Below are 21,454 nucleotides of genomic sequence, written 5' to 3' on the forward strand. Positions count from 1 at the left end.
TTGCTCTGATGTTGTTGTGATTCAGACAGGACATATCCAAGAAGGACATCAATTCAAAAAGGATTTCTTCCAAATGCCCCCTTTGCATTTCCATTCCTAAAGTTACAGTTTCATGAGTAATGGACCCTGATGAAAATTGTGTGCCATATATGACTCTCACCTGTTCCCTTCTCTCTTTCTTAATCTAGGTAATATGCACCGACCTCGCCAAGCCCCAATCCAAAAGGTTACCTGTAGCGCCTGAATCTTGCATTACTGGTCCTGAACAGATTAAATTCCCTGTCATATATAAGGATACATTCAAGGTCAAATATGGTACTACTACATGAATTGTGTTGGCTACTCGCTGAGTTGCCCGGAGTTGCCCTGCTTATAGGCGGTGAAAGCATTGTGGGACAACATGGACAATCATAAAGAAAATGTCCTTCTTTTCCACCACATAAACATTTCGTCGCTTTTCTTTCTCATTACTGGAGAGAGGAGGATGGGGTTAAAAAGTGGGAGCTTTTGCTAAACTAACCCGAGGCCTCTGATCCCTATAATTAACTCCATCACGTGAGCACTCCTGATTAGACCATGGTTTCCCTCAGAATCCACCTTCATATGTTCTGCTCTCCTTTCTCTATCCTATAATATAATTGCAGCACCAGATTGATTAAGGTACCCAATCAATTTACCAAAATTATTTCAGAGTGGTACAGTTCACGGAAGACCATAATACATAAAAACACTGAAAACAGTAAATAAATTATAAAGGGTAGTGGGTTTGGGGTTAAAATGAGTAGGGATGGGGTTTGGGTGGCATTATAAGGGTAGAAAATCAGTGAGTGGGGGGACGTTCTTTTTAAAAAAATCTGAGTTTTTTGGTATTTTGGTCGCTATGGAATGTACCACTCTGAATTTTACGTTGGTAAAATGACATATAACCATTGATTAATTCCTCACAGGAAGAAGACCTATCTACTGCAACGGCCAGGGCATCCTTTAGTTTCTCCCTCAACCCACGTTAAAAGAGCAATGCCCTCTTTTCCGCTGGCCACCTACTTTCCACACTAAAGTCTTGAAGTAGGAAATATACCTGATTAGATCCCTAGTAGCCTGTCTACATTCTAAAAGCTCCCCATCTATTGTTTGAGACACTTGACGCTAATCAAACATTTTCTTAAACTCCAATTTTGGGGATTCCAATTGTCGCTCACTTTCTAACAAGGTTGGAAATTCTTTAGCTTGCAACCCTTAAAGACTAATGCTGAGGGTCTCTAGCTTTTGACTTAATTCCTTATCCTCCTTACGAGTAACCACCAATTCTTCCCTAATCTCCCTAAGTAAACTCCCTAAGGAGCTCTGGGCTAGGGCTTCCGTGTCCATGTCAGCTGAGATGGAACCTATTTCTTTATTGGCCTTTCATATTGTCAGGATTAAATCTTTTTGGTTCTGCAGGAGCTGACGCTGGCCCCACAGAGCATCCTGAAAGCAGCTATTTGAATTTACAGCTAAGTTATCTCCCGACACACTGAAGGAAAAGGGGATTGGTACAGAATAACAAACTTCAGAAACTCTGCTCTTGTGAAGAGATCTGCAGAAAACACAGAAGAACAAGATTCATTAATCTTTCCACTTAATGGCACGAGACTATACTTTATTTTCTTCCCTTTAGTTTCTCGCAATACCTGAGTTACCTCTACTAAGTGCATGTTGGAGTTTAATACCGCTGCATAGTTTCTTGAGTGCTTTCTCATGAGAACCCTTTGTTAGGTCTTTGAAAGTCTTTCTTCAAACAAACCCACTTCTATTCTCTATCTAAACTACATGATCAACTTTGCATACTTCCAATATTTTTGAGTCTTTGGATAGAATATCCTTTTTGACTATACAAAAAGATAGCAGGTGCCCCTCTCTAGAACGAACATGCCATGATAACCTGTTCTGTGGTTTTTTCCCACTTTGAGAGTCCACCTGTGCCTCTCTGAGCACAGTGAGCAAGTGGTCCACACCTAGGTTCCTCCAGGTAACTTAGGCTGCCTAACCCCCAGGTTCCTTGCAAAATGCAAAGAAGGTAGCAGGTGCCCCTCTATAGAAAGAACATGGCATGAAAACCTGTTCTTTGGTTTTTCCCCACTTTGAGAGTCCGCTATACTCTGTTTACTATGTCTTCCCTGTTGTCTTTAGCTCTGGAAGTCTGTTAAACCCTGCAGGCATTTTCTTTCCGGTTACTTTCATATTAAAACTTTATTCACATGCACTGCCACAAACTTTAACACAGAACACTTTCCTTCTGCACATGCGCAGATCAATGTCACTTGGTTTCCTTTCCCAATGCAGATTTCATCTACACTGGAACTTCGTTGCTCTGTTAGGAGAGCATTGTAAGTACTGGGAGCTTCTTATTCGCCTTAGTGAGCATCCTGCCACACTCCGAATGCTGTGTTTGTGTGCGGTCCTATTCTTCGTCCGCATGAGCTGCTGGACCCCACAGACCTTCCAATGTGTTCAGTCGACTACTGATCTTAATAACAGCAGAAGTCCCAACACCCCCAAGGGAAAGGGGAAGTGGATAAAATAAAAAGTCACAGACATCAATCTTCAATGTTAGCTGAGAATCTGCACAGGATGAGAAAACAAAGTTATGGTTACTTCTATGCTAAATAACTGGCCCACCTGTCATCCCTAGTATTTCCTGTACCTGTTCAACCTCCTTGAATTACTGGGAGGTTTACATTTAAATCCAGAAGAAGAGAAGATTCTTAGCTGACTTTGACTGAAGAAATAACCTCTTGGTTCTTTATTTTCTTTTTGAAGACTTTAAGTGAAAGTTCAAATCCTCTGGGCAAAATGTTCCAAATTGCTCCTTTATATCCTGAAGTCCAATAGGAGTACTTGTTACTTGAGTTTTTACTCACAAACTTACTTTTATGTGTTCAAAGATTTAAGAAATGGATGGCTAATGCTTCAAAACATGTTGTCTCAAATCTGCACTCTGTGCTTCAGATCCGCAATGTTCGCACTAAACCTGAGCAATATATTTCTTATTGCCTGCTTCGCAGACTCCAGTCCTTGACTTTCTCGTGTAATGGCTAACTCTAGAGACACTAGTCTCTTTGCACACGCGCGCGGTTTCCTTCTTTACTAGAACACTCTTGCGCATAAACTCCTGTGCGTTATCCCTCGTTCATGCTACCCATGCGCATGTGCGCTTCTCTTCACAGGAGACTAACGCTGCCGCCTGGACTTCAAAGATCTAATCACTTATTTGCGGCGAAAAGAAGCTGCGTTGCATTAGACTACGTGTCGGCTGACTCGTTATACAAAACAGTGTAGCTGCGTTGCCTCAGGCTAACGTGCCGGCTGACACAGTTCCAAACAATGGATCGTATTAGCATTCACGGAGCAGCCGAACAAACAGTATGACCACCAGTCTTTGTTTTGAAGACCGCTCCTCGCATTACACTGAAACACTGTTTTCAGTAACACAGTGAACAAGAGATCACTTCCTTTGAAGTTATATAAGTCTTAACTCTAAAATTCATAACTAAATACCTAAACTGAACTTTATGAATTAAAAAGCATTTTATACATTTTACAGTCCTTCTTTCTGAAGACAATCAGCCTCATTATGACCCCGGCAGTAGCCGTGCCGGTAAAAAGTGCACGGCTGCCACCAGAGTTGTGTTTTTTTCCGACACCTGGCTTTGGGGAATTACCGGGGCATTACAGCCAGGCGCCGGAAAAAGTGACTCCCCATTCCCATTTGAGTCCCATAGGACTCAATGGGAATGGGGAGGACGGAAGCACCTGCACCATGCGCAACGGTGCTGGTGCTTCCGTCAAAGAATGCGGGCGGGTGCCGTCCCGCCCGCAGAACTCAGAGTGTGCTGGTCCGGTAACAACCGTGCCGGTAGGCTTACCGGCACCATTGTTACTGGACCGGCACACTCATAATGAGGCCCAATGTCTTTCAAGTTAAACTAGAGTGTTGCGCTCCCACCAAAAACTCTGGTTTTCTTGTCCCACGCCATACTTTTTGTAGAAATTCCCAATGTCTCACTATGATGCTTGTACCTCCCCAAAGGCCTCAAAGTTCAGAGCTTCTGAAAACAGGAACTTCCTGCTTGATGTAGGATAATGAAAGGCAGTTGAGAATGTCTATTCAGATTCCAAGTTCCAATTTTTATATAATCAACTGCCCTGTGCTTCTTGAGCAATCTTCTCAGTCCCTAGCAGCCATGATGGCATGGGAAATCCTCCTTCTGTCAATGAATTAGTTAAGGCCCAAACCAATGTAACACCACATTTAAAATCCCCCTTTAATTCTCAGATTTTATCCCAAAACGTCCACCACATACAATAATCTGCCAAATTACCCAGCACCTCGCATGCCCCAGACCTGACCGTATGTTCTCTTCGCTGAAGGGGCCACTTTTTGGTGTATGCAGCCTGGCGCTTTGTTCGCTTCTGCGTACCTCATTCAACGTTCTAATATGCTTGCACTTCTCCACTACCCAGCCTTAGCTGGTTGTCTCTGCTAGAAACCTTTGTCAAAAATCTTTGGTTCATTCTCCTTCCATTAATATTTACAACAGCACTTATGCTAAAGTGTTATGCTTTTCTAAATGTCCTTAACCTTGAAGTGTTTAGCTTTTACCCTGCTGCTCCAGAAATAGCATACTTGCTGCGCCCCACCAGTGTCTACTGTATCATGTGGCAGATTTCTTGAATATTTTCTGCGGCTGATCCTCTGATCTACTTGTTTGGCATTTTCTAAATTCAGGACAAACAAAAAACAGGTCTTATTTCGTGGATGATCAGATGAAAGGCAGTTTAGAACCCTCAGGTGGATTCCCAGCTGCTGCCTAGCAGCCCAGAGCCAGTCAAGCATCATTCTCTTTCCCACCATCTTGGCTTAGAAGAGGCCAAGGCATCTGAGAAACATTATTATGCCTGCGTACCAAAATTGCAGGAGATGTTAAAGGCAGCTGTGCAGGTATCAGTGCTTGAAATAATGGAGTTGCTGAAGCCTGAGGTTGCAGTATATTTGTACAGCCTTTGTGTGGATCTCAGTATCACAATATCAGGATGTATGAAAGGTCACTTTTCAGGTAGATTAACGGAGCTAGAAGTTCTCATTGCTGGGTAAAGCCTTTGAGCCCAAAGGTGGGGATTGAGGTTATTTGCATAGGTTTGTGGGAGAAAATGTTAATACAGGAATAGTAACGTTGCACTAAGGTAGCTTTGTGGATGACTAGAAGATGTATCTAGTGATGGAATGTCACGATGTGGATTATATGTGGGAATTCAGTGTTGGCTAGCAAGGATTCAAGACTAACAAGAGTTGTGTTTTTGTCCCAGTACTGGAATAACAAAAGGTGGTGATGCAAGTAAGGCCTGAAGTAGCAAGCTTTTCCAGGGATAGGAAGGACTGATGAAGTCTGGACTGAGGTTCATTGGTAGGGCTGTGTTAGGGCATCAACACTGACATGACAAGGGAATTGGCAGATAAGGGTGGACTTTGTGGGTTTCAGTAGTGCAATAAGATGGATTTCTTGAGGTTAGGACTGAGATGCATCAGCTGAACTGTGAGGGTCTTCGTACTGAAATTGGTGTGTTTTGTTGGATCAGGAATGAAACGCATAGGCAGATCTGTGTGAAGCGCATGAATAGTGACGAGAGGGCTATTAAACTGTTCTATGGAGAGGTGTATGGCAGAACGTTGGAGTCAGTTGCCAAGAGAAACTGAATATAAATATTTTGAGTGATAGTGCATTGTGCTTATCAGTAATAGTATTTGACTGCAAGGTAAATGCTTAATTAAGAAGGAAGGCACTGAGGTACCACTGATTGACTTAAGACCTAGAGGTGAAATTCTGCACCCAACAAGAACACATATTAGAAAACAGGTAAATACATAACTTAAATCCTCAGTTCTGGGCCTCACAGTCTATATCTGTTCATTGAAATAACTGATTCCAAGAATGGAAGCTAAATTGGCACAATCGGGTTGGAATGTTTCAGTAGACCAGCTTTGTTATGCTGCTCCTATTAGTGCATTTGATTTCTATCAACGATTGTTGTCCTGCAATAAGTACAGATATGCACTTTGAGATCTGGGTTCAAATGCATGCTCACAGTTTGCCTTGGAGTGTAGCCTTATTGCTTAAATTCAGGAAAAGTTTGCTGCTGCTCTGTTTGATGAGTTCTCAATCTTCAATTTTTATTTAATGCAGATTTCTTTACGAAAGGCACGAGCAGTCCAAGCAGGATCTTAAAGGCCTGGAGGAGACAGTGGTAAGTATTAGGGCATATTCTAGGGAAAGTCAAATGTTTATGTTAAAGTGATTGTGACAGCTTGTCTACAAGTGGGATTTTGAGGTTGAAATATAGTACCCGGTTTCTCCATGGCGATCTGGCCTCTGCATAGTCATATCTCATGCAGGTCTCCTAGATGTTATTTGGCCAGAAACATTGGTCCTCCAATTCATTTTGCACTCTCCTTGGTGTTGCAGATTGTGAACACCTGATAGTGGCAGGTAAGGAACAGTAATCTAATGCTCATTCTACTAAATCATTTTGGGGGATTTCCAATATGGGTACAGTTCAAACACCTTCATATTCTGGTTTTTAGGGAGCATAACCGAGAAAGCCGTCCTTTTCCACATTTATTTTTGTTTGATTGGTTTCAAGATCGGATCACTGTGTGACCAGTAAGGGGCAATTCCAAAGCATGTGGAAGAATGTGGCATCAAGTTCTTTACATTGCCAGCACTTGTCTGATTCAATAGGTGAAAGGTGGGAAGCCAGCTGCCTGACAGTGAAAACATTACAAATGGGTTCCTTCTCATAAGCCCATGCAGTTCAGAGAGAATGAAAACAGGAAAAGCTATTCACATCTGAAGCCTGGCTCTGTGATGGCTCCTGATTGAGAAAGATCTACTCCTCTGATTAAATTAACCATTTTGACTTTGGTCTATGACCACATACGCTATTGAAACACCCTCTGCTTCAGTAATTATATCAGCCTATATTGCAACCTCAGCTATGACATCACATTTTTATTTTGTATTTTATTTTGTTTAAAATAAGGCACTAGCTAGAGAGCAGTGTAGAGCTGTACAGGGTGTGGGTAACCAGCGTTTGGGCTGCTGTCTTTTAACAGTAGCAAAGTACTACGAGTTGGGATCTGTGTGCCAGTCTTTGCATCCATCAGGTTAGACCTTGGTCAGATATTGTGGAAAAAGCCAAGTTGTGAGAGCTTTGTGAAACTGGAAAATTGTGGGGGCATTCTGACCCGATACTGGGATTGAGTAGCAGTGGGTGGGTGCGTGACAAGAGAAGGCTTGTTTGCATGTCCCCTCTTTGCAGGTGAGTTGTTATTTTAGCCAGTTGGTTGACTTGCTGCGTGAGAAGCATGTGCCACCAAATATGTGGAGGTTACCCACTAGGTATGCTGTTGTGCTACTCATGACTGCTTTGTGGATGGTACATTCAGTATTCAACAATATCTTGGCTTGGAGACAATGACAATTTAGTTCAGATAGGATGGGCATGATTCAGTAAAATTTCCACACATTAATAAGGCATGGTGCGGCGTGGGGGACTGATGTTAGAGGAGCCAAGTGAAACGCTCGGAGCCCTATCAGGCGGGTGTTTCCCCCATCAATGTGCGAGACCACAAGAGCCTGCACTATGGTCTGGAAATCCTGTGGTGGGATGAAGGGTTTGATTTTGCAGAGGTTGGAAATTTGGACCTTCTTGGCTATGTGTTTCTGGAAGCACAGGCTTCAGTCGATGATGAAAGCTAAGGATTTTGCAAAATCCAAGAGTTGCTGATCAATTCCTTTTATGTGCCTACCAATGAGCCATTGATGTATGAGTTGTTCTTATGTGGGGGGACTGATGAGGACAAATTCGTTTTTGGCAGGGTTACGTTTGAGGTAGGCAGTACACATCAAGCACTGGATGATGGCGAGTGTGACGAATCGAGGGAATCCATCCCTTCTCCCCAAAGTGGAGCCCTTCATGTGGGGTAGAGGCAAGTTCGACCTCATTGGGAGAGACTCTCCCTTGGGGAACAAGGACTCCTTTTTCCGTGAGGAACTCCCTACAGTGGCAAATACTATGGCAAACACCAGATGTTGTCAAATTCCAGAAATCTTTTTACCTGCAAACTGGGATGAAGAAACTCTACAGAGATGCCATCATTTTGCTGAAAAAGACTATGTCCCTTTAAAGTTGGTGTGCAGGTGCAAGTGGATCTAGGGCACCTGGCCTAAGCCCCACCCACCTGTCAATTACCTTAAACTGTTAGCGCCTTCCTATTTTGATGCTCTTTTTCGCTACTTAAGCAGCCCTCCAGCCTCTTTTCCTTTACAGTTGGTGAGCAGGTGCAAGTGGATCTAGGTCACCTGGCCTAAGCCCCACCTAGCAGCTCCAGATGGTGTCTGCCGGTGTCAGCCAGGGAAGCAAGAAGCCTGCAGCCGTCAACCTGCTGCTACCAACCAAGTAGTTGCAGTACAGTCAGGGGGGGCAGCAATCACTGCACTCCACTAAGCTGACCCACCCCTCACATTATTCCTATTTCACTTACCATACCATCCTTTAGCACCTCAGTTAATTGTATTTGTATGCCACCCCTCACATTTCCCTACGAAAGTCACATTTGCATTGCTGCTGTGTTTATAACTAGGCCTTTTTCCCTCTTTTAGGAAAGTCGAATCTGGGTGGTTTTAGCATTGCTGCTGTGTTTTTTACTAGGCCTTTTTCCCTCGTTTAGGGAAGTCGAATCGGGGTGGTTTTTGCATTGCTGCTGTGTTTTTAACTTTTAACTAGGCCTTTTTCCCTCTTTTTCGGAAAGTCGAATTTGGGTTGTTTTTGCACTGTGGTTACTGTTGTACTGTGCACTGTGAACTGTGTCCCACTCTCTAGGTCCCCACCAGGTGGGGGTACCATAGTACTGTTGTGTGCCTCCTGTCTGCTCCTCCTGTGTGCCCCCTACTTTGTGACCCCCAAACCCCTCTGCTCTTCCTGCATTGTGCGGCTCTGGGCTGTCTCTCCTTTCTCTTTTGTTCCCTCCTCCTCCTACTTTTCTCCTCACACCCTCTATGGTGCTTTCTGTCTCTCGCATCTTCTCTAACTGCTTCTCTTATCTCCTATCCTATCCCGCCCACAAGGTTTGCAAGGAAGAAGTTCAAGCGGGACATCTGGTCTCCAACCCAGGCCTCCCTATTGCTGATAACTACATCAGTGCTACCTCCAGACAGACTCTCACCGACATCCTCTTTGTCATTCCCTCCCCAGACCTATGGACCTTTGGTCTTGGTTCTCTGTCCTATCTCTTCCTCTCCCATTAATGGTGGCACTCACTGGGAGGTCCTCTTAGCCCCTTGCCACTCCTCCAAGACCATCATTAATGTCTATCTGGATGGCACCATCTTGGTCCAGGGCCCTCAGCACAATCTCCTCCTTTTCGATAGGCGTCATCTGCTTCTTATCAACTTCCTTCCTTCTTATGCTACTCCTACTAGTGCATCTCTGACTCCTCTGCCACGTCTTGCCTCCACCACCTCTCTGGCACCTGCCTCCTCCTCTCAGGCTACTATCCCACCTCCTACTACAACCTCTGCCCAAGCTCGGGCCTCTCTACCACTTCCGCTGGGTGTTCCTCAAGCCTGTACCCCCCCTCCCCGGAAAACATTAAAATGTGACAACCTGCTCCACGTCACTACTCTCAACTCTCCGTCTGCTGTCAAACACTCCTCTGACATCTGCCACCTCCTCGAAGAACTTTACCTGGATGTCCTCGCTCTCACCGGGCCATGGCTCACGGCCAGCTCTGTCACATGTTTTGACACTCTCCTCTCGGATGGCAACAAGATCCTCTCCGAGCCCTGAACCAACCAACCTGGAGGTGGAGTAGCGCTGATCTTTCCAGAGTGGGTCCCTGCTTCTGTCCCTCCTTCGCCGGCTTACTCTTCCTGAATGCCTGGTCTGCAGGCTCTCTATCTCTCCTGGCCTTTCTCCGACTGTGGCCACCATTTACAGGTCTCCTAGCCAGGTTGCCCTCTTCCTCTCAGAGTGGGCTGACCTCTCCTCCTCTCCCCTTGCCTCTACCTCTCAACCTCTCCTGCTCTCAGACCTCAACATTCACCTAGATGCTTCTAATCCCTCCTCAAGCTATTCTGCAACCTCTGCAACACTCTCTCTTTCCATTCTACCCTCTGGTCCGACACACTCTGCGGGGCACACCTTGGATGTTCTCATCTCCTCATGCATCCCCCTGTCTGACCATCTCACCACTCCCCTATCTTGGACTGACCACATTCTGCTTTCCTCTTACCAAAACGTTCTGTCCCTCAGGCAAAGCCTGCCCCAGCACAGCCACCTACCTTCTTGGCCATTTGGCCCATGTACCGTGTGTCAGTGGATACCTTTGCCTCTACTTTCTCTGCCCCTCCTGCGGCTGACTCACACTCTGACACAGCCCTCTCTAACCTGCATATGACTATCTACAATGCTCTGGACATCCTTGCCCCTGTCATGAGGACCCGTCTGAAGCCTACCTGCATGTGCAATTCTTGATATGACTCTGACCTCCCTGCCCTGAAACGCAAGTGCAGGATGGCTGAGAGGAAGTGGAGGACTTCGGGCGCATCCTCTGACAAACTGGCCTGCCACCTGCTCCAAAGACAATACAGACTCTGTCCTGTCCAAGAAGAGAGTCCACATACAAGCCCGCATCTCTGCGGCCTCTAACAACACAGCCAAACTCTTTAAAGTCGGCAAGGAGCTGGCCAATCCTTCTGCAGTATCTACCTCTCCTGTTCCCTCCCAGGTTCTCTGTACAGCTCTGGCTTCTCACTTCACCACTAAAGCCCAGGACATCCTGTCCTCGCTCTCCTCGTTCTCTCTCTCTACCTCTCTCAGCCCCTATGGCCACTTCTCCATTTCCTCCTTTCTCCTCTTTCTCTCTGACAACATCTGACATTTCTAGACAAGTCCGATCCATGAAAGTGTTGTCCAAACAGGTGCTCCCCTGCTCCTCCAGAACCATCAAGGACCACATTGACGCCCGCAAGCCTTGGCTGATTTCTGTAATCACTCTTTCGCCACTGGATCCTTTTCCCTCTCTCCTCAAGCACTCCTTTGTTCGCCCCGTCCTTAAAAAGCCTTCTGCCGACCCTACCTGTCCGGCAAACTATTGCCCGATCTCTATCTATCACTTCTTTCATGATCAAACTCCTGGAAAAGCTGTCCATCTCCCAGCTTCCTCTCCACACTGAATCTGTTGGTTGTCTCCATGACCATCAGTCTGGCTTCAGAGCAGCCAGAGGCATGGAAACTGCTCTCCTGAAAACAGGTGAAGATCTGCTCTTTACTCTTGATTCCAACCTTCCTTCTGTCCTCATACTCCTTGACCTTTCCTCTGCTTTTGACACGGTCAATCACACCTTCCTGATCAATCGACTCTGCGAGAACCAGGGCATCACGGATCAGGCCCTGGAGTGGTTGACCTCCTTCCTCCTGAACCAACCCTCTCAGGTCCAACTTGGGTCCTTTCTTTCCACCACCTCTCTCTCCACAAGTGGTGTCCCACAGGGTTCTATCCTCTCACCCTGGCTCTTCAATGTCTACTCGGCCCATTTGGCCCATCTGATCTCTACGGTCTCTAACTTTCAGTGGTATGCGGATGACACTAAGCTCTCTTTCAGGCTCCCCTCAGCCACCTCTCCTCTCCCGCTCATTCCTGACTGTCTATCTGTGATTCAGGATTGGTGCACCTCCAACAATCTCTCTCTTAATGCCAGTAAGATGGAAATCCTTCTCATTGGGACCCCTGCTCCTGCTTTCCCTCTCTCACTCTGGCCAATGGTCCAAACAACTCCACTTAGACCATTGTGAAAGGGAAGCATGAAGATGCCCGGTTCTACGTTCAAAGTCCGAAACACCGAAATGAGAAACTAAAAGCAGAGGGAGACCACAATAAACAATATGCCAAAGAAGCAGACACCAGCGGTTGAAAGCAGACAAGAAGGATCCCGAGGAACCCAACCACAGAAGATGTTCTCCTTTGAAGAAGAAGGTAACCAGGAGTACGGGAGTCGCGAGGCACCTCAAAGAGGGGGTCCTTATATTGTAGATCTATTTCGTCTCAGTACTAATTTGGAAAACACAGTTAATCATGAAGCAAGTCGAGAGAAATAATGGTAGTGGGTAAACAAATTCAGGACAGTGTCAGTGAATCCCGTATTGAGGGAGGAGAGGCATGATGGTCGATGGTGTCTGTTACTTAAGATTTTTTTGTTGCTGATTTCCTCCCATAGACTTCATAGATTTTCTTTTTGCTTTGTCTGGGATCCTGAACTGACTTTTTGTAGGTAAGTAAAGCCTTGTGCTTTACTTCCCTTCTCTTTTTGCTCATTCCTATGGGATACTGATTAGTCCATAACACTATCAGTACTAAGAGACTATGGAGCTCATGTTGGTATTTGGCTTAATGTGAATGAAAGGCATAAAAGCCTTGAGTAAGGCTTAACGCCTTCCATTCATGGCCGCCACATATTCAATCATTTGTATAATGGAGAGGAGGGGCGAAATGCAACTTGTGTTTCCACCACCTTCCTTCCTCTCAGCCATATAAATGCTGGAGATCCAGTGTACACAGCATGACAGGAAGCACGTACAATTACAATTAAACGCTGCCCAACATGCTCGCATGTCGGACAGGGTTTATTTGTAATTGGGAACCCTGCCTATTCTAGACTTTGAACTGATGCCAAACTCTTCTCACCTCCCCCGGAAACCGACCTACAGATGGCCTGTGAGCAGAGCATCGCAAATTCCAAAAGGGGACTTGATGAAAGGCAGTTATGAAACCCTCACAAAAGTTCTAGTTTGTCTTGGCCGATGACATCATAAGCCTTTCTTGCCCGTGGTTAAGGCAAGCTATGTTACAAAATGATTTCTCAAGCCCCCCAAAACAGTCATACACAAATTAATCTACCCCAAAGACTTATATTTACCTAATGCTTCCTGCGAGAGAAAACATCCCCCCACTTTGTGTACCACAATTGTCTTTCTGTCTCTCTTTCTGGGCTGAGAGGACCTGACAACATCAGGGTACATCATTGGACAGTCCTGTTTAGAAGGTATATTCGTACTGTTCCATTCTTTTGCTCTCAGAAACCGAATGAAGCTAAAACAAATTTGTTAGAGAAAAGATTTAGGTCCGAGCTTGGCAATTGGTGAGATAAAATGCTTAGATCGGGGCTTAGTATGCTTAATATGCTTATATTAGTCTTATATATATTGCTTAATGACAACAACTTACCAATAAGGATTTTTGATTATGCATTATAAGCCTCAAAAACGGACATGTATGTTGTGAAAGTGGAAAGAGCTATAATTTAGAAATGTCATGCTGTGAAGTAAGAGGCAAGCATTTTGGGGGCCCAATAGTACTAATATGCCTTGTTTCAAAAGCAGCAACTCTTCCACCTACAGTCATTCATTCTTTCATTCCCAAAGAAGCTGGCTGAGATTCCACTTTTGTCTGAGACAATAGAAAGAAGAACACCAGTGTAAATGTTGACAAAAGAAACAAACATATGGCCCACGTTGTATCGTGTTGGTAGCAAAAAACAATATATAGATGGGTATAGCAGGTTCTGACGTTAGGACACGTACATGCAATTATGTCCCCTCTATGGCTTTTTTTGTCATTTTACATGAAGTGCAAAACAAAGGTGTAAATGTAGGCGTAATCACACGTTGCTTTTCTTTTTGCACGTCGCAATGCACGTAGAGCAAACGCTGCCTGTCATGTATGCATGGCAAGCCACATTCACAATGGATTACTATGGAATCTGCCTGCTATCTGCTAGTGTAAAAAGCAGGCAGATTCCATAGGAGTCCACAGCATTATGCCAGCATGAAAATGTCATGCTGGCGTAAATGCTGCCATATTTGTATCGCAGAGAGGGTAGGGTAGAGGAAAACTGATATTCCGTTTCTGCCCCCTCAGCCATATAAATAAACAGATGACAGTTGTGTACACTATGTATCGAGTTACAGAAATATAATCCCTGATCTGTACTTGGTGTAGAGGCAACATAAATCCTTACCAGATCATAGCGGAAACCTAAGAACATGTTTAGTCCTCGCCTATTGAAACAGACAGTTGTTTGCAATGTAAAGAACTTGATGCCACACTCCTCCACATGCTTTGGAATTGTCCCGTACTAGTGGTCAGGCAGTGATCCGATCTTGAAACCAATCAAACAAAAATGAATGTGGAAGGGAACAACTTTCTAGGTTTTTGCAGCAATGTTATCAGGTTTTTATATATTGCTCTTCACCAGATTCCTCCCACGTGTTGTAATAAAAAAGATGTGGAAAAAAAGAAGCACGATATGGGCAAGTTGTACAATTCTGAGGCAGAGACAAGCCAGTTGAGCAAGTATCCACAATGAAAAATAAGAATTTGGAAATGCATACGGTACATGTTGTCATGCAATGGATCAAGGATACAAGACATTTTCTGTTGTTATGGTATATTATAAACAGTTTTACTGTACGGTCTAACTTATGTACATGAAAGGCACCAATGCAGAGCAAGTTCTTTTGCTTGGCCACTCCTTTCTCTCACGCCTTCCCTATTGTGAAAGTAGATCCACATATTCTCAGCTCAGCCTTTTGCCTGCGCATGCATATGTTTTGAAAACTGTAGTGTGTGTGTTTCCCCTTTCAGGCCCGAGAACTCCAGACCCTTCACAACCTTCGGAAGCTTTTTGTTCAAGACGTCACAACTCGAGTCAAGAAAGTAAGTAGCACAACAAATTACTTTTTTTATAGTCAATCACTCAACATACTTTATTTCAGTGCAATTAAGCCATAAACATTTAAATTAATAAATTCATATACAAAATGTACAAATTCATGTAGGTATTATAAAAATATACAAATGGATTGCAAAAAAGATGATGACCGCTAGTAAAAACAGGGCATATAAAATCAATATCACAAGGTCAATACAAATCTACTTCTATTAGACCAAGCTTAACCATTAAAAGCTGACAGCACATCCTTACTATTTGAATTTCTGCACAGTATTCCAGCTGTGATGAAAGACCTTACTCTATGAATAATTAAACACGACTTTAGGTTTCGGTGGTGGATATTGTCATAGGATGAGCAAACAAAGAGGAAATGTTGCAAGGACCCATGTTTATTTACACGGAAACGGCAAAGACCATAGGTCGCTCTGCCCCAGCATATCTGAGCAGTTGCAAGTGGTAATATAGCTAGCCTCATTTCCAGTTAAAGAGATCTCAAAAATGGGCTAGCTATAAACATTAGATATTTTTCCATACTGCAGACCTGCTTTAATGCAAGATACCCAAGGCCAGTAGAGAGCGCAAACGGTTGTCATTCATTGTATTTAAAGTCCACTCAGTGTATGCCTCTATTACAAGAAATTTGTGAGCTGATGTTATATTAGAAGGGTTATGCCATAGATCGTGAAGGTTCAGAATAAAATGTGTTCTTGACATAACTGGACCAGTGTAACGAAGTCACACCATCGAAGTCAACCCAATAAACCCACAGAGGCCTCTCTATATTTCAGCAGGCAGTTGCTTGAGCATAGTCTTATCCAATGTAACAAGGGTTCCAAAGCAACATTATATTCTATAGGAGTAAGACCACGCTCCAGGTGCAAAGGAACATTAGGTGCACCTAATGGAGGTGTGAGCAACCTGTTCAAGAACATATTTGCAGTGGTGGCCACTTTTCAGCCCCATATAATGCCCCTGCAACACAGCCTGTGCTTTGTAAACCTTGAGTGTTGAGTTAAGGATGTTATTCCCGAACGATTTAGAGAAGCTCAGTAGACCATTGCTCAATTTCCCCAATGTCTGGTTAGGTTTACTTTGTTTTTTTACATTTTACTGTCAGACCTGTGGTGTCATTAAATATAACAAAATTATCTTTTAAGGGTCGGGAGGCCACTGGGTGGGCAGAAATGTATCATCACCACCCCCACATTCCCCCCCCCACCATAGTTGGTGCGTCTGTAGCTAAATTATCCCATAAAAAGCAGACTAAACAACATGTACGGTCTTGTTTCACACATTTGCCAACCAAAAAAGAATTTGTGCATTTGCCTCCAGTGTCCCATCTTACTGTAGCCATACTGTCAGAGTAGAGTTTCGTAATTGCTTTGAGTAGCATAGATGCTATCATTTTCTTACAGAGGAAGTTCTAAAGTTCAGATCTTGGGAAACCATTGAAGACTGTTTTAAGGTCAATATACATCATGTAGAGGGAGCCGCTCCTAAGTGTAACATATTTACTAAATGACAGGTTGATCCTGAAGACTTAATCAATAGTGCTCATCCCTTTCTTAAAGTCTGCTTGAAGGCGACTCTTACTAGGAGAACTTTACCATAAATCTTCCCACTGCTGTATAGTAATAAAATGGGACAGTGAATTTCTTGCGTTTCCCACCCCCCTTTTTTATATATTGGAAAATGTCTGCAATTTTCCATGAGTCTGGGACTTTACCAAATATTACTATTGCATTAATAAGGCAATAGACGCTGAGGCTGCAGGCGATTACTGCACAAGGTAATGCCCTCGGGGCGCATAGTTACAGGCCTGAGCGTAGCAAGACCCTTAACGAAGGCCCCGGGGGCATTACCTTATGCAGTAATGGCCCGCCCCGCAGTATTGGGGTTTATTGCCATTAGTACCCCGGCCAGTTAGACCAGGGTACTAATGGTGGGTTATTTCCGGCTGCGAGAGGCGGTGTATTTCGCAGGCAGAAAAAAATGGCTGTCTCAGACAGGAAAACGTAGTTAATTTTCTCTTTTCATGTCCGACATAGTAAACAAAGAAAATGGCCGCCATGGAAGGGGAGAAGGGACTAAAAATAGTCCCTTCTCCCTTTCAGTAAACTGAAAAAAAAGAAATGAACAAAAACATTTTTTTGATGAGTGAAGCCCATAGGGTTTCTTGCCACAGGAAACCGCCATTTTCCCACGGCTAACAGCTTTCCCCGGGATAGAGGGAATAGGGCGAGCTGTGATTAGTGGATAAAGAGCCCAACCAGGTCAGTTATTTCAGGGATATACAAGGGATTCCTCAGAGGGCGTGTACCCAGCCCTTAAGGTGGCAGGCAAGCACAGCAGTATTCCACAAGCCCTTTTTACAAAAGAAACGCTCTCCTGCTAAAGCGTTTCCCAATGTAAGACAAACGTGTTAACCTTTCGACCCTTGCTTCATGAGTTACAGAGTGAAGGAGCAGTCACTTTGTCAGCAGCAACATGGGCTTGAATTTGAGTTTATGCAAACAGATGTATATGTGTATACAGAATTTGGTACAGTTCCAAAATCGATCTCTTGCTTCACCGGGAGAATATGTACCCAAACATAGGCTGGAAATTCGTCGAGCAGATGTATTTGTTGCAACTCAAAAGGCGGGCAATGAAATACACGGGAAAGAGCATATGTAAAGAGCTTAGCACCCTATTCTCAGGGAGCCTCACCTGATGTCGCTTGTCAGGTCCTTGCATAGTGAATCAGTTGTTTATTTTCCCTGTGCCTTGGTACGCTGTGCCTCACAGGATCCCAATGAGACCATCGCAGCCGGAACACCGGAACTCTCAGCCTCACTCCGCCAGGGCTCCGCCTGCAGAAGCGTTTTTATAGTGGTGAATGAAAGCAGTGAAAAGACTCCAGTCTATTCACAAAGCGAGGCACAACACGGCAAAGATTTCCAAAAGTGCTTTTCTGATATTGGGCAATCCTTTTGGAGCTCCCATCAGATCTCTCCACAGGGTCCTCTCAAATTCTTGAGTAAGCAAACAGCCATTGGTACGATGATATTCATCGACATAGTTTTCTTCCATTTTTTGCCAATATTAGTTAAACTCATCAAAAAATATTGGGGGTTGTGGGTAAAGATATATAAGGGGTGGGGGAGTAGGGGATAGTGTCAGATTAATAGAGTAGAGGGTGTTGGAGGACCCCCAAAAATAAAAATGTTCGATTCTTTTTTTGAGAAAAAAAACAAAATCAGCAAAACACCCATCGAAAAAAACACTGTCGATAAAGGAACATAGAACCCAGCCATCACTGTATCTCAGCCACATTTAGGGATATGCCACCTTTCTTTGAATGGATTGCTCTGTCTAGATATCTTGATGAGTCCTAACTAATATCATTTTAAGGAGTGGCTGCTCATGCAGGCGCTTGCTTCAGTTTCTGATGCCATGATCCTCTGCAATTGATGGTAAACCCCACATGCGGGAGCATTTCAACTGCTTCCAGCCTTGTGTTGTTATGACTTTGATTTCTTCCCACTGATGCTGAGCGTATTTTCTTTATATGCTGTTTTCTTGCTTTGCTTATCGCTGTTTCAGCAGAGAGTTCAGAGTTCCTACTAGTAATGCGTATCATCCATGTAGAGGAACATCAGAATCTTTTCATTATTAAATCTAGGGGCATCTTCTGCTGCTTTCATCATATATATTGTAGTGTGCACATTGAAAAGTACCACTGGTAGAAGGCACCCCTGCTTTCCTTCATGATTCACTTGAATGACCTTGCTTAGGCCCTCATTACGAGTCTGCAAGTAACCCGCCGGTGCTACAGGCGGGTTGCCGGCAGACTCGTCTTACCGTTTCCGGCACCTGATATCCCAGTCATACCGGAATATTATGGGTATAGGACACGGTAAGTTCCCAGTATCATGGAGTCCTGACTCCATGTGAATCGGAACCCAGAAGCGCTGGCACCGTTAGTAATGGTGCCGGTGCTTCAGTGAAAAATCTGCTGGCAGGGGCCAGAGACGGTAGTTTACAGCCCCTACCGGCAGACTTATAGATTGCTGGTCCAGAAAGGGTGCTGGTAACTGTTGTTACCAACACTTTTTTCCGGACCGGCAAACCTGTAATGAGGGCCTTAATCTGCCAACCAACCCGGTCTGCAGCTGGATGGAGGTGTTTGTGCATGATTGTGGCTTGCAATATATGACTTAGCTGCACATGTATGAGTTTCCTGCAGAGTCAGGCTCTGTCCACTGGTCAGACTACCAACTGTAGTTAAGGAAGGCGATATATCAGTGTTATAAACCTGTCTGTGCAGTATTTCCACACAAGGTTGATTAGAGAGAAGATATGGTCCAGAGTAGTCATTCTTTTATGGAAACTTGTATAAGTGATTAAGATAATTTTTATGACGATCACTACAAACCTAATGGCCTCTTGGCACTAAATGGGGATAGAATGTTATTACACACTAGCCACTCTTGCACATTCACCAGGATGCATTTTGTGAAGATTTTCTGATTAATGTGCAGAAATTGACTATGCAATAGTATTCTGGGTTGTTTTTCTCACCCTTCCTAAAGATCGGGGAAATTGCACTGTTGGTCTGTGCAGTTGAACGATTTTGCATGCTTTCAAAGTTGTTCAATGCTATCTTCAGGGGTGTGATACAACATGATACCATTTGTTTAAAGCATTCTGGGTCAACATGCTTAGCTCCGGTGTCTTAGTCCTGGCTAGGTCACCAATTGCCTTAGCCAATAGAGAGCCACTCAGCCAAGCCTTTGTTTCCTAGGCCCTGCCAACTCACTCTTGTATGGTTTAATAGACCATTGTGTTGCTCCTTATGTAGTGACAACAAGCCACTTGTGTCAAAGGTAGCCCTTCACAAATTAGTTATATGTGCCATATTACTATTGTTCCTTTATATGGTCTAAACTGCAAGCGGATTTGTAATCCACACCACTTTTGATTGCTCTTCTTTGTGCTTACATCTGCAAATTATCTTCATGCTCCTTGTACACAAAAAAACTGTTTCTGTTCTATTTTTAAACTGCAAAATCTCATCTCAATGTGTGTAACCAAAGTCACTCACATTGCGGTATATTTATCAAAAGATATCAATTGTTAGAATAATTATAAAAAAACATTGACATTTTGTCCATCACAAAATGTAACTGTGGGAACTTTGGGGCTAACACTTTATGTTTTGCTACAAATAATGGTCCTTGCTCAGTAAATTACATTCCTAATCTCCAGTCGATCCCATATAAACCAATTTGGCTGATGTGTCTCTCTTTTGACTAGTCCTAGGATAGCTGACCAATGTGTCTTTCAAGTACTTAAATTAGGAATCTTCAGACCTACCTGGCCATTGTTATTTGCAGGCTTGCTAGTCAGGCAGTGCCCATAATACATAAACCAAGTTGTTTAAAGTAAAAGGGACAGGGTCGAAACATGCAGTTTGAGCAGTAATTAAAAAGGGAAACTTGACCAACATATAGAAGTATTTACACTCAAAGCTACCATTGTTGCCCAGAAGATGATTATAACACAAGAAATCGGCAGAAATCCTTTATATTTCAATTAAGTGCAAACAACTACATGCAATCAGTCATTCCAAGAGAATGGTGATGGTACAAAGCTCTGACTTTGGGTAATTAAATACCAAAGGTGTCAGCAGGAAAGAGAAGAAGAGGACAGAGAGCAGCAACTAACTTGCCCTAGCTTCTGTTACCTGGCCCTCAGGGATGATGGTGCCGCGCCTATCTAAACGGGTACAGGTAAAGAAGTCAAAGGACGACCAGTAGTCTCTTTGACAGATGTTTCTGTTTTTTATCATTATTTTCATACTATCACAAAACCTCTTTGACATCACTCCCACCTTTCCAAACCAAAAACATTTTTATTGAAAAATGAGTAAAAAGTTAGTGGGACCCAGGATACTATCCACAGCAAATCATTGTAGGCCTATAGTCTGGAAGCACACGCTTCTAAAACAATATTTAAATATTTGGTATTTAAAAAAAGACAAACTCGATCTGCTTAAGGGGTCTAGTATACTTAGCCCCTCAAGGGTCAAGATTATTGTGGATCGTGGCTTTTTATTCATGAGCCATCGCCACCATTGTCGACCAGTTTTTGTGGGGCATATTTCTTTTTCCACTTTCATCAGAAAGGTCTTAGCATGAAAAGTGTGTTATGATATGATATGATAGTTTATTTATATACCGCCTATACACAATGGGGGTCATTCCGAGTTTGGAGGCAGCCGGGTCCGGGTCCGGTGTCTCTGAATGGGGACTCACCGGGTCATTTCAACATTGGAGGACCCGGTAAGTCACGGTTCAGAAAACCATTCCCCATTCCCATTCAAGCCCCCATAGGGCTCAATGGCAATGGGGACGGAGCAAATAACAGGTCCCGCTAAGAACGGCTGGTCAGACCAGCCGTTCCTGGTGGGACCCTCTAAGGGACCTCGGAATGTGGCGGTAGGGTGTTAACAGCACCGGCATCCTTACCGGTGCCGTTAACCCCCTACCGCCATACTCGGAATGAGGCCCAATGTGTTTCAAAGCGCTTCAAGGCAAGGGAGGGAACAAGGGAAAATGCAATTAAATTCTTACAGGCTATGA

At 44.0% G+C, this 21,454-nt stretch overlaps 1 protein-coding gene across 2 annotated transcripts in view; it reads left to right on the forward strand.

Moving 5' to 3' along the window:
* KIF5A (kinesin family member 5A) overlaps window positions 1-21,454 on the forward strand; it is a 902,746-nt gene that overhangs the window by 697,197 nt on the left and 184,095 nt on the right. For both annotated transcript variants that reach the window (XM_069653594.1, XM_069653595.1), the window contains exons 21-22: window positions 6,222-6,282; window positions 14,741-14,812. In XM_069653594.1, coding sequence (XP_069509695.1) covers window positions 6,222-6,282; window positions 14,741-14,812 — 133 coding nt within the window. The remainder of the gene's footprint in view (window positions 1-6,221; window positions 6,283-14,740; window positions 14,813-21,454) is intronic.

The sequence above is a fragment of the Ambystoma mexicanum genome, chromosome 3q (genome assembly GCF_040938575.1).
Source record: "Ambystoma mexicanum isolate Mex_15411 chromosome 3q, UKY_AmexF1_1, whole genome shotgun sequence".
Taxonomy (NCBI): domain Eukaryota; kingdom Metazoa; phylum Chordata; class Amphibia; order Caudata; family Ambystomatidae; genus Ambystoma; species Ambystoma mexicanum.